This window comes from Centruroides sculpturatus, unplaced genomic scaffold (genome assembly GCF_000671375.1).
Source record: "Centruroides sculpturatus isolate CEXI.00-Female unplaced genomic scaffold, Cexi_2.0 scaffold1727, whole genome shotgun sequence".
NCBI classification, from domain to species: domain Eukaryota; kingdom Metazoa; phylum Arthropoda; class Arachnida; order Scorpiones; family Buthidae; genus Centruroides; species Centruroides sculpturatus.
In genome coordinates, this window is record NW_019385851.1 from 28,796 (window position 1) to 42,781 (window position 13,986).

Sequence of the window (13,986 nt, forward strand, 5' to 3'; positions counted from 1 at the left end):
CTGGTCGAGTGTAATAGGTTAGGATGATTAAGAGTAAGAATAGTAAAAGAGGTAAATGTACTGTGCTGTTGTGTTTTCTGGCTGTGGAAAGTAGGAGATGACCTATAAAAAACATTGCCAACTTTCGTCTCCTCACACGTTCTGTAGAGTGGAACGCTCTCTGCCGATCGACCAATGAGAGCATCGAATGGCAGTCGCCATCTTGCAGCGTTTCGGTTGACAGTTGTTGGTTTGCGTAGCGAGAGGACGTCGGTTTGTCAGTTAGCAGATTAGTCAAAGTAACGATGGATTGTTCCAAGTCGATTGCCGATGATAAAGTAAGACTTTCCATGTGATTTAACAGTAAAGATGGTGGACGACAGGCGTCTATTGGTTCGATTGTCTGGATGCTATTGTGTTGCGACGACCGCGAGGCATGCAGGTCGGTAGCCCCGCGTGAATCAAATTTTGGCGATGGTGAGGTGGAGTATATACAACGCCAGTGTATTGAGCCGTGTGGCTCTTCGTATTTTGTTCCTCCTTTGTTGGTTTTTTAATGTCGGACTAGCTTACGAAGTTCATTTGTCTGCCAGAGACAATAAACCTGGAGTTACTCTGTTTAATGCCAGCTTAGGTAATGGAAGATCGTATAGTGTCGATCCTCATCACACACCCAGGTATGTATCTCGACTGGTCCACGTTACACCTCAGGAGGGGGTGGTGTATCTTAGACATAGCGTCAGGTGTGCCGGGTCTCATCTATCCGACCTGGCTACAAATCCTTTTGTAGTTTACGTGCAGTCTCGAAGTTTTCGGCTAAGTGGCTCCGAGACGGAACAAGTTTCTCTTCCTCTTGTTGTGTTTTACAAACATAGAACCTGTCATCGAATTCGGAACATCGTCGAACATTCCAATCTGACTATCGTGTACGTTACCGTTGTAGATCAAGAAGACGGCGTGTGCTACAAAACAAGTCAATTTGTAATGAACTTGGCACGATTGTTGCCCGCTCAGGTGAAAAAATGTGCAGTCGACTTTGAAAAACCATCAGATTCCAGGTATACAATTGAAAAGAAAGGTAAAGATTTTGTTGCCAACACCGATTTTTGTGTTCGTTCGAAATTGTGGCAAGTAACGATTCCTTTTCGTATTAAATGCGTTTCTGATGAAATAAAACAGGTTTTAGAAATAAATTTTCACGTACCTGGACAGCTTTATCAAGACGATTACATCTTGACGGGTCGTAGACGGAGGCGAGAAATGAGAAACATTCCACCTTATTTCGATCGAGCATTATATATAGTTAGTGTACCCGAAGAAAAGGAAAGAGGACACGTAGTAACAACATTAACAGCTACCGATATTAATCAAGACGAGATTACTTATTCCCTTCACGCTGTTCTTGACGCTCGCAGTCAGTCTATGTTTACTATAGACTCGATATCCGGAGTCATTACCACTACAGCGCGGCTGGATCGCGAATATATGGACGTTCATTATCTGAGAATTACCGCTACCGATTCGGGTACCCCTTCTAAAAGTGGTAGCACCACTTTACAGATTAATGTTGTGGATTATAACGATCATAGTCCGGTATTTGAACAAGCAACTTACGAAACATCAATCAGAGAATCCGTGTCGGTTGGATCTACGGTAGTGACGGTTCGAGCTACGGATCAGGACACCGGAACAAATGCAGATGTAGAATACAGTATCCTCAATCCAACAGGCGTTAATGATGCCTTCAGAATAGATCCAAAAACTGGGATCATCACCACACGTTCTGCGTTAGATAGAGAGAGCACGTCAATGTATAGTATTTTGGTTCAAGCTTCCGACTTGGGTCCCGTTGCCGATAGAAAATCGGCAACAACCACAGTGGAAATTATCATAAAGGACGATAATGATAATTATCCACAGTTTACAGAGAAATCGTATACGGTTCAGGTAGCCGAAGATATTAATTGGGTTAACAACCCTGTAATTGCATCAGTTAAAGCCTACGATGCCGATGCTGGAATAAATGCGGCTCTACGTTATAGTTTGATCGGAGGTAATACGCAAGGACACTTTGTTATCGATAGTTTATCGGGGGATATATCTGTGGTATCACCGCTAGATTACGAGTCTGCTCGAAGCTATAGATTAGTAGTTAGAGTACAAGATGGAGGATTACCGTCACGATCAAATACTACTCAGGTATTAGTAAACATATTGGATGTAAATGACAACGATCCAAAATTCTACACATCCCTATTTCAAGAATCTGTGATCGAAAACGTTCCTATAGGCCACAGTATCGTTAGAGTTCAGGCCTATGACGCTGATGACGGTGTTAATTCGCAAATTGTTTACGTAATTCAAAGCAAAATACCCGATATGTCTGTCACTATAAATAAAGATTCGGGTTGGATTGTAACCACTCGAGAATTAGATAGGGAGGAACGAAGTAATTACGAGTTTTCGGTTGTAGCTTCGGATCAGGGTCAACCGTCACGATCGGCAACGGCAAGGGTCATTATCCGGATTCAGGACATAAATGACAACGATCCTATCTTTGATCCGAAAGTATACGAGGCAAGCGTTTCTGAAATAGATCCTCCAGGGACTCCTGTCGTCAGCGTGACTGCAACGGATAGAGACGAGGATCCACGCCTTATCTATCAAATCACTAATGGCAACGTGCGTGGCAGATTTAACATCATCAGCCAAAATAGACAAGGGTTGATATCCATCGCCCAGCCATTAGACTACAAACTGGAAAAACGTTTCGTGCTGACAATCACTGCCACCGATTCGGGAGGGAGAACAGATGTGGCCACCGTTTATGTCAATGTCACCGATGCTAACACGCATAGACCAGTTTTTGAACGTACTCCTTACTCGGCTAGCGTGCCCGAGGATTCACCTATTGGCACCACTGTATTAGTAGTCGAAGCATCCGACGGTGACGTAGGAGAAAATGCTAGAATTACTTACACCATGGATAACGTACCAGAATTTCGAATTGATCCAAATACTGGATCCGTAGTTACAGCTAAATTGTTAGATAGAGAAAAAGTACCGGGATATACTATAGTGGTAACTGCACAAGATAACGGCAATCCACCAATGGCAGATACCACTAATGTAGAAATAGAAGTTTCAGATGTCAACGATAATAGCCCTTCCTTTCATCCTGCAAGTTATACCAGCGCCGTGAGCGAGGATGCTCTTGTAGGAACCAGCGTTTTGCAAATATCTGCTAACGATAAAGATCTAGGACTAAATGGCCAGATAAGATACACGTTTATGGGTGGGGAAGATGGAAACGGTGCTTTTAGTGTGGACCCAACATCTGGTATTATTCGCACGAATAGAATTTTGGATCGAGAATCTGTTCCGATTTACAATTTAATGGCTTTTGCAATCGACAGAGGTTCTCCTTCTTTATCCTCTTCGGTGTCAGTCACGGTATATGTAGAGGACATCAACGACAACCCTCCTAGGTTTGAATCGGATAAAATAAAGCTTTTCGTGCCAGAGAATAGCCCCATCGGTTGGACAGTAGGGGAAATAAAGGCTTACGACCCAGACGAAGGTCCTAATGCCGATATACAATACAGCATAGTGGGAGGAGCCGATGCCAATTCGTTCACTCTTGTTTCCAGACCGGGAGAACCGGCCGAACTCACCACTAGAATCGAACTCGATTACGAAAGTGTGAAGAAAAAGTATAATGTCATTATACGAGCGTCATCTCCCCCATTACGTAACGACGTCGACGTAGAAATTTGGGTGAAAGACGTCAACGATAATGGACCCGTGTTAAATGACTTTACCATATTATTTAATAATTATAAGAATTATTTCCCAGTCGGTCCGATTGGACGTGTTCCCGCATTCGATGCCGACGTTACCGATCAACTTCATTATAAATTTGTATCCGGTAACAATGCCAATCTTCTGATTTTGAACGAAACTACGGGAGAGATTCGACTAAGTCCTAGCCTCAATACTAACGTTCCGATTCATGCCGTTATGGAAGTTAGCGTATACGGTGAGTTGAAACTTTTAAACTTTTAAATAATAATATAATACGCTCGTTAAATTTTCTCCTCGACATCTGTTTAAAATGGACATCTGTTTGCCTTTCTTTTTCACAATATAACCATTTTTTTTTCTCTCTTTTTCATTACAGAAAAAGATGACTAAAAAAAAAATGGCGCATCTCCCTCATAAATCTTAATTCGGTTTAAATTTTAATATATAGCCTATATATATATATATATTCTTTTTTCCATTAATAAAAATTCGATTTGGAATCAAGTATACTAGGGAATACACTCGTGTGTTCTTTCAATCAAACTTCTGTAAATAAAAAGTTCACCAGAATTCAACAAAATGATTACAGCAATTGGAAAATCAATTTAAAGTAAAATTCCACCTTTTTTTTTCTTCTTCTTCTTCTTCTCTCCTTTCCTTATAAAAATGTAAAAGATAAAATAGTAAATGTATAAAATAGTAAAGCGATGGGAGGACTTTAAAAAAAAAGATTTTAATATAATTTATATATTAAAATCTTTTTAAAATATATTAAAATCTGGCTTTCCTCCGAAGCAATAGCGCTTATACATACACACACACATACACATACATACACACACACACCCCCAAAAAAAAGACATTTGTGTTATTTTTATGCCATAAATTTTACAGTACATTTAACTATTTTACAGCTTCTAAATTCGACTTTTTGAAGGTCAAAACCCTATTTATTTAACTGCATTATAAGTCATTACCCTTTAGTGTTTTTTTTTTTATTTGTTATTAATACGTTATACGTGATAATTTTACGTATCATTAATAGGGTGATTAAAGTATAAAACTTTCGGAGATGTTAAAATATTATGAAATCCGATAACGGATGTTCTAATATAATGCTTCTACCATATTTTAACATTGGAAATTTTAAAGGATCTTGTCTAATAAAGTAAAATTAAGGTATCGGGATGCGTAGAAAGATTATTTGAATCTTAGTTTTCTAAAGTAGTGTCATTTGAGTAAGCCTCATTATTATAAATCCTCATTGTCACTGAAAATTCTCGTTAGAAACCCATTTCGAAATTTTTATCCCCCTCGAAGATTCTATTAATATGCTAATGTGTGTTGTATTCGGTTAAATTCTTGCATAAAGTTTTAGTAAAACTTTTTAATTATTATATGTTTAAAACTAATTTAATATTGTCGTGTTATTATTATTATTATTATTAATTTAAAGAAGTTTTAATAGGGTACTTCTTAATGATTAATTTGGGCTCCTGTTTATGGGGGAAACCAGGCAATTGTCCTTTTTGGGCTCCTGTTTATGGGGGAAATCAGGCAATTGTCCTTTTTGGTAATGTTTCCACTTGAAGTTTTCTATTAATAAATAACTTCTGAACTGATATTGTTCTATCTTTATTGAATTGAATGATTTTAAGTTAACTTTTAAAAGAACATTTTTCTTCTAAGGGACCAATGAAAAGCCTAATACCTTTTTGTGTATTTCTTTTATAAAAATAGTTTATTGAACACTGTTTATATGGAAAAAATCGGAGTAAGTATTGGTTTCAGATATTGCTATTTTTTTTTTTGAAGTTTTACACAAAAAATTCGTTGTCAATTTCTTTCTAAATGGTGTAAAAAATTCTTGTATTTATAACAAGTTTGCTATAATAATAGATGTAAAATTATTCTGGTATTATTTCTAAATATTAAGTGAAAATCTTCTTTCCTCCAATTAACAGGTAAATTTTAACTTGCGACCTTCTCAACAATTCGTCCTTCGCTTTCACTTTTCCAAACCTGTTTAACAGACCACCCTTTAAAAAAAAATCGATTAGTCAAAAGCCATCTTATTAAGCTGGAATTACCGAAAAAAAAAAAAACAAATTCCTGTATGAAACTTTTTACATATTAATTGAACCAAAAAATTATATATTTCTAACAGCCAAAAATCAATAATAAAGTTATTATTTATAACACGCGAATCACATCTGATTTGTTTTCATCCGATACTTTCCTTACCTCCAAAGAGATAAAGATGGATCGTACCATTAACACTCCTGCACTTCAATCTAACGTAGGTAGTTCTTTGAATTATACGACGTCGGGAAAAGAATTACGCACTCACCATTACCTAAACCAAACTTCACTTATAAAAATGAAGTAATTATTAAGAGGGGGGAAAAAGAAAAGAAAAGGAAAAAAATCCTCCGAATTCAATCAATACACTCGCGTGAAGAGGAATTGAAATTCTCTGTAGTGTATACGACGTCCCACCCTCTTCGGAAAAATCCTCTACATTAAGTTAACTCCCTTATAAATATGAGTCATAAAATCACCAACCCCCATTATCTTTATTCAGATAAGTATTAGTTATCTAGGTAATTTAGTAGATAATATAAAACTTTTTCTATACTTAAGAATTTATAAAAGTGGTGCCTTAGGTGCGTGTCGATGAAACTTCCGTGACTGGAAAGTCACATAAAGAAAATGTTAAAATTAGTTAGCAGCAGGTCACTCGCATAACCACTAGGTAATTCAAATCTGGAATATATTTATTTATGGTTTAAAATTTTTTTTTCTTCTATATTTTGTTCTTTTCTAACACTATAATATTATACTTTTCCGATTCTAACAGAGGGAAATTATTAAAATATAACCTCCAAAATTTTATATTTTTGAACTCGGGAAACCTTTAAATATCGATAAATACAAAAAAATTTGGGTGTTTTTCTCCTCTCCTCCTATGTATGTGTAAGGGGGACATACACACACACGATTTTGTTCACCCTCTTTCAAGCTTAATTGATAATAACTCCCCTGTTTTCTGTCGAAAATTTCTGAAATTTTGCGGGAAGTTTTGTATATTTCGAGGTTCGATGCTATTAAATTTCGGAGGTTAAAGGTCGATGGGGTGGGGAGATAAAAAAGGGGGACGATTTATATTACAGTAGACCCCCCTATAACACTGTAGTTAATTCCGTGTTATATGAATTCCATGTTGTACGAGTCACTTAGATTTTACAAATACTTGAGCCGTTCATATCCCGGCACACGTATTTGTAAAATCGAAGTGACTCGTACAACATGGAATTCATATAACACGGAATTAACTAGTGTTATGGGGGGGTCTACTGTATATAGCCTATATATTTTTTAAGCTATTTGCAATTTTATAATAATTACAAATNGATAAGCGGTTTTGTGGTCTATTATTATTATGAACATCATCGTTGGCATCACATAATCGATGTATTAAATTCTAATTTTGCATATGTTTATAACTATGAATAATATCAAACCGGTTATAATGTCATCTGTCTTTTTTCCTTAACCGTTGACTCACTGACGTGAATTTTCCTATTGTACTTCTTTTCTTCTTTCAATTGTTTCTTTTTTTTTTTAAAGTAAGCATCACACCTATAAATACTTATGCCAATATTCCAGTAAGGAATTAGAATGAAATTTTTCTAGAAAAATTGAATTTTTTAAAAAACTATTATACGTTTTGAAGTTTCAAACGTAAATAAATTAAATTATTAATTATTATATTAGTTTTCTCGTGAAATTTTATAGAAAAAAAAAGGGGAGGTAGACTTAGGAATTCAATCTCCTTCATCACATGAGGCCACTTTAAGGTGCATCAAAACAGGTAGAGATGACCCCATTTCTAGATTTTTACTGTCTTAAAAGTTAACCAAAACAGAGAAAATACTCTATTTTATAAGCAATGTATTCAATTTTTTTTTTATTTTTTTTATTTTTACCTTTATTTAACTCGAATCACCTGATGCATGTTTGGAATTATTGCATTACATCTGATTGCCGTACTCATTAATCTTAATCAGAATACGTAATCAAATTTGATCGATTTGCAACTCAAATATGCAAGACAAATGATGATAATTTTAAAATACAACATTAAAAAGAAAGTAACTTAATGCATGAAATTGGGATTTTGTATTTTAAAGAATGGACGTTCATTAAAAAGCCATTCGAATAATTAAAAAAAAAAAAAAAAACTTTTATCGTTTCTAAAACTTATCATAATTACTTTCATCGGGTTAAATTTTAATCTATAAAGTAGATTCGTTTATTATATAAATTAATTAATTAATAACAATGGCTACTGTATACAGTCGACCCCCCATAACACTGTTGATAATTCCGTTTTATATGAATTCCATGTTGTACGAGTCACTTCGATTTTACAAATACATGTGCCAGGCTGTGAATGGCTCACGTATCTGTAAAATCTAACTGACTCGTACAACATGGAATTCATATAAAATGGAATTATCAACAGTGTTATAGGGGGGTCGACTGTAGTTTTTTTCCTTCCCTATCTTTTCTATCAAAATTTAATAAAGTAAACCTATAAAATTTTTAACTTATGAGTAAAAGTTACATTTGGAATTTTGTTTATTCACTTAATATTTCATATAAAACACTTACAATATAAAACAATACACATAAATTAAACGTATAGGCTATATAAAAAGCCATTCTAAACGAATCAACAGTTTTGTTAGATAAATTTCCAAAGATAATAGTGTTATTCTTCTATACATTCTGGGTTAAAAGATTTAAGATTATTTATAATTTATTTATTCCTTTAATAAATAAGGGATTATACATTATTATTATTATTTTTTTTTAACAAATTGTAACTACAAGTTACTTAAGTCTACTGGCAATAAGGACAACTATGTGACATGTTTTGAAGTGTATCATCTTCGTCACTATCATTGTATAGTAAAGAATTAAGGTAACAACTTGTCAACTTGTCCTACATTTTATCCTCAGAACTGTCAGCATTTGTCTCCTATGCCATTTCCTATATTTTTCTTCGGACACAACATCTAATGACTATGATTCTTATTTCCTTATCTTTCTCTGTCTAAAGTAATATATATATTTTTTTTAAATTAATTTAATAAATAAATAAATACGAAGTTGTGTAAATGATAAAGAATTTATTTATTTATTTAACCGATATTATAAATTTTTATATAGAATCGTCTTATGAAGGAAAAATCGATATATTTAAATTTTTATTTTTACCATAATATCCCAAGGCAACAATATCAGTGTGTGGTTTGTTTATAAATATGATCCTTCAGTTATTTTTTTTAAAGAATTTAGTTTTGTCTTCTTATGAATTCTGTTTTTATTATAACTACGAATGCATCTTTTATAATAAAGCCAATGATATACCATTATAACTTCTTGTAATTACAATAGATTCCCCCTTATAACACTGTAGATAATTCCGTGTTGTACGAGTCACTTAGATTTTACAAATACGTGTGCCGGGATGTAAACGGCTCGCGTATTTGTAAATATCTAAGTGACTCGTACAACACGGAATTCATATAACACAGAATTATCTGCAGTGTTATAGGGGGAATCGACTGTATTAATATATATAAGATTCTTTATTTTTTTTTTTATAAATTATTAAACAGTAATGAAATATATTTAAATAAGAAGAAAAAAATATATTTTTACTCACCCAATTCTATTTAGTTTTAAAACAATTCCCCTATTTTCCCTAGAGCCCAATCGCAAATCAACTTTAATTTCCATCAAATTAACTTAGCACGTAAATTTCGTATTCCCGTTTTAAGTAGTTCTGTTAAAAATCGCATTGGAAAACTTAAAAAACTACTCACCATTTTCCTCGGGGATTTAAATTTTAATCTGCTAAATTATTTCATTAGATGAAGAAGAACCGTATGAACTAATTCATGATAAAATTATTTATACAGATAAAGAACGAATGGATGTGTTAAAAAAAAAAGAATACGACATTAACTTCTTTTTTTTAATCTATAAAATGTAGAAAAATTATTAGAAAAGTTTTAAAACTTTAAATTAAATTAAGTCTTTTTTTTTTTTTTTATTTTCACAAATGAAAGTCTGATTAGACGTTTATTTACACACACAGAGAGGTGAATGAAAAGTTTTCCTCTTCTTTATCTTGTATTAAATTAATAAGAAATTTCTAAACGTTATAATTTATCTAGGGGTTAATCTTAAGTCTAGGATAATAGTTAAAAAGAAATTGATGTAGAAAATAAAGTTTACCAGACGAAACAAAGATAAGGAATTCCTTAACGACTTCATTGATGTTCTGCAAATCCTGATGTCATTCCTTTCTGTTGCTCAAAGTGAACAGAAGATAAATCTGGAAAAAGAAGTTTTCTTGGCCAACTTCGTTCGGAGATTGCCAGAATTGGTTGCCGATAAAAGTCTCAATCAGGTGTCATGGTATTTCTTTTTTTTTTTCCTGCATCCTTCTTAGGATAGATATAAGTTCAATCACTTTTTTTTCTCCCTGCTTAAAGCGTTATCTTAAATGATAATGATAGAATTTAAATATTCAATTTTGATTTTATTCTGTATCCGCAGAGTTTATTTTGAGGAGAGCAAGTCCTTGTTTTTTTTTTTTCTTTTAAAGAGTTTATTAATTCAGCATCCTTTCCAGATTTATAATGATATTTTATAATTACCGAATTTAAATAATGTAAATTTTAAAGATTATAATCCCTGATAATCATGCTAATGACGGTTTTAATTTAAAAAAAAAAGAAGAAAAATTAATAATTCAGCCAGATTTTAGTTTAGGTTTTTGATCACAATACTCTGGTATTGTGATCAAGTACATATTACTAGAGTATTGTGATCAAGAAGAGCATTACTAGAGTATTGTGATCAAGAAGAGCATTACTAGATATTGTGATCAAGAAGATCATTACTAGAGTATTGTGATCAAGAAGAGCATTACTAGAGTATTGTGATCAAGAAGAGCATTACTAGATATTGTGATCAAGAAGAGCATTACTAGAGTATTGTGATCAAGAAGAGCATTACTAGAGTATTGTGATCAAGAAGAGCATTACTAGATATTGTGATCAAGAAGAGCATTACTAGAGTATTGTGATCAAGAAGAGCATTACTAGAGTATTGTGATCAAGAAGAGCATTACTAGAGTATTGTGATCAAGAAGAGCATTACTAGAGTATTGTGATCAAGAAGAGCATTACTAGATATTGTGATCAAGAAGAGCATTACTAGAGTATTGTGATCAAGAAGAACATTACTAGAGTATTGTGTTTTTGATTACAATAATTTTAGTTAAGGTTTTTTGATCACAAATACTCTTTGATCACAATACTAGAGTATTGTGATCAAAGAGTATTTTGTATCTTGATCACCAATCATAGAGTATTTTGATCACAATACTCTAGTATTGTGATCAAAATTTAAGTACAATGTTTATTTTACAATATCTTGAATTTAAGTAGATTTTAGTTTAGGTTTTTGATCAAATACCCTAGTATTGTGATCAAAAACCTAAACTAAAATCTACTTAAATTCAAGATATTGTAAAATAAACATTGTACTTAAAATGCTTCTACTTAAAAAAACCCTTTTAATATGAAGTTATATCTAACTAAATTAAATTAAATTTTATATATTCCAGTAGAGAATATTCAAAAAAAAAACATACAAAACCAATATTGAACTATTCTTACAGAGGAATGGATTGATTTTGTTTACTCGAAAGTTGAATTTCAAAGGAATGTTGATTTAAGAAAAACGGATTAGTTTCAGAAATGCTTTAATACATTACCATTATCTGTTGTATTTAATCCGTAGACACACAATTCTATTTTAAAAAATAATACGTTATTACTTTAATATTTTAAACACACTTCGATTGTGTTGTATAATTAATTAAATATTTCTAATATTTATAGAACGAAATCGTACGAATTTTCTGTATATAAAGTTTGAAAAATTCTCAAAAATGAGATGTTTTGTCTCCAGCTCCCAGCAATGGTTGGACATCTTTTTTAAACTATTTTACTGTCTAGTACATTGCCCATTATCTCTTGATTGTTAATAATCTTTTAACATTTTCTTTTTTTTTTTTGAACTCGAAAAATTGAACCTTAATCATACAAGAATATTTCCTTCTTTTAGTGTTTTTAGAATTTATTAATTCGTTTCTGTATTAACAAAAGGGCAAAAATTACTTTAATAATTGTTCTATTCTTGAAAATCGCTAATATTTGTGAATGTACTGTGTATGTGTTTTTATTTTACGTATTTTAAAGACATACAAAAGTTAATATCTTGATTATTTTCCGCCCGATAACTATGTCTGTTTACTATTTTTATGATCGTCTCTCGGGAATAACACTGTGATTTTTCTATCATGTAGAATTTTTGTATTTTTAATAGCTTGTTAAACTTACAATTCGATTTTAAGACGGAAGCTATTTCACGCTTGGTTACAAAACACATTTTGGGATTTTGCAAGGGCATTATTTCGCTCATCTTGCGATGGAATTGACATGATACATTACCGAAGTCACTTTCTAAAACATTATCATTAATTAATGTCTTTTCTGGCGTGGCATATAACACCGAAAACATACCTAAATTTCAATGGTTTCTCTCATTGGAATAACTTAAAATCTATAAATATATTGTTATCAATTGTTCTAGAAGTGCATTTTATTTTACTAATTTAACCGATAGCATTTCAGAAAAATAGAATTATAAAAATTTCTATCTACATTGCATATAGTATAATTCTTTTATTGCGAATGTTCCTATTCATTTGTCGATGCGACGGTACTTGTACATACCGTATACTGGGATGCTGTACACGTATATCGATACTTCCATGGCAACGAATACCATGGCAACTAGTACAAACAACTTGCCGACTTTGAACGAAGCCGAGTTTTGTAGGTGACACCATTTTCTAGAAGAAGTAAAAATTAGAATTAATGAAAACTCCGTGGTTAGTTTCGTCTCCGCGTTACGTGTATAAAAGCAGCACGAATGGAAAACCAGAACGATCCATAAAAGATTTACTTCACGAAACTAATGAGAAATTTACAAAGTTAAACTTAAGGAAATAACCAGAGAAAAAAACTTGTTTCTTCAACAAACTGGTTTTTGTTGGTCTTGTTTTACCGTTCGCTGCTGGAGATCATGTCTGGATAGAAAAGAAATAAAATTTCCAACATGTTTCTCTATCAACATAAATGTATATAAATCAATTGGATGAACGAATCGGTACTACTTATTATTATTATTATTATTGCCTTATCAAAGGAATGCGATTAATTAAAAGAGAAGAAGAGAATTCATCGAGATGAGGTGGAATATTTTAATATATCGAAATCTCTAACAATGACCGGGAGCGATTGTTCAATATGAAAAATGGTGTATTTATGTATGTAATAATATTTCGATTATCGAACTGAAATAAAAGATAAGTCATCTGTAAAACATAACAGCAAAGGTAAAAAAACTTAAAGAAAACTTTATGCTTGAGGGAAACAGGTGGAACGGATACCAAAAACCGGCATTAGTCACGCTAGAATTATCACCAGTAAGAAAACTTTGGACGAAACTTTTACGATTGATGAGACTAACTCGAATTTTTTCACGTGGATGTTTAATAAAACGCCTTTATTCTATCCGTTATATTTCATTGCTGGCGTGATCGCATGCCGATTTCACTTTTATGAGATTTTTTTTTTTCATTACGACATCTTTCTTTCCAATATTTAATTCCCGTTTTGTTAGTCGGACGAGTAATTTATATTTATTATTATCCGTCGATATCGATTATTCAACAATGTATAAGTCCTACATCCCAATATAAAATCTTTACGTTTGGTTTACGCCATTGTATTGAAAACAATTACTTTGTTTTTTTTAATACGAAATTTATTGTTTAGTATTCTATATAAATTAAATTAATAATTAACCTATATACGGTAGAAGAAATGCAATCGTTTTCGATCTTTTATTTTATTCAAATGCCTTTGTTACGTAAGTGGCACCCGTGCCCGTCTTCTCGTACGCCATCTTTGTTTTTACAGCGGTAACTTAACACCTTGCCTTCAATCACCTTGCTTCATTCTCATTTTTTTTTTTTACTTTTATATA

General features: G+C 32.6%; 1 protein-coding gene across 3 annotated transcripts in view; it reads left to right on the plus strand.

Annotated features, from left to right (window-relative positions):
• Positions 1 to 176: 176 nt before the first annotated feature.
• LOC111642513 (protocadherin-like wing polarity protein stan) overlaps positions 177 to 13,986 on the plus strand; it is a 70,222-nt gene continuing 56,412 nt past the window's right edge. For all 3 annotated transcript variants that reach the window (XM_023388864.1, XM_023388863.1, XM_023388865.1), the window contains exon 1: positions 177 to 4,018. In XM_023388864.1, the coding sequence (XP_023244632.1) occupies positions 454 to 4,018 (3,565 nt within the window). In that variant the 5' untranslated portion in view covers positions 177 to 453. The remainder of the gene's footprint in view (positions 4,019 to 13,986) is intronic.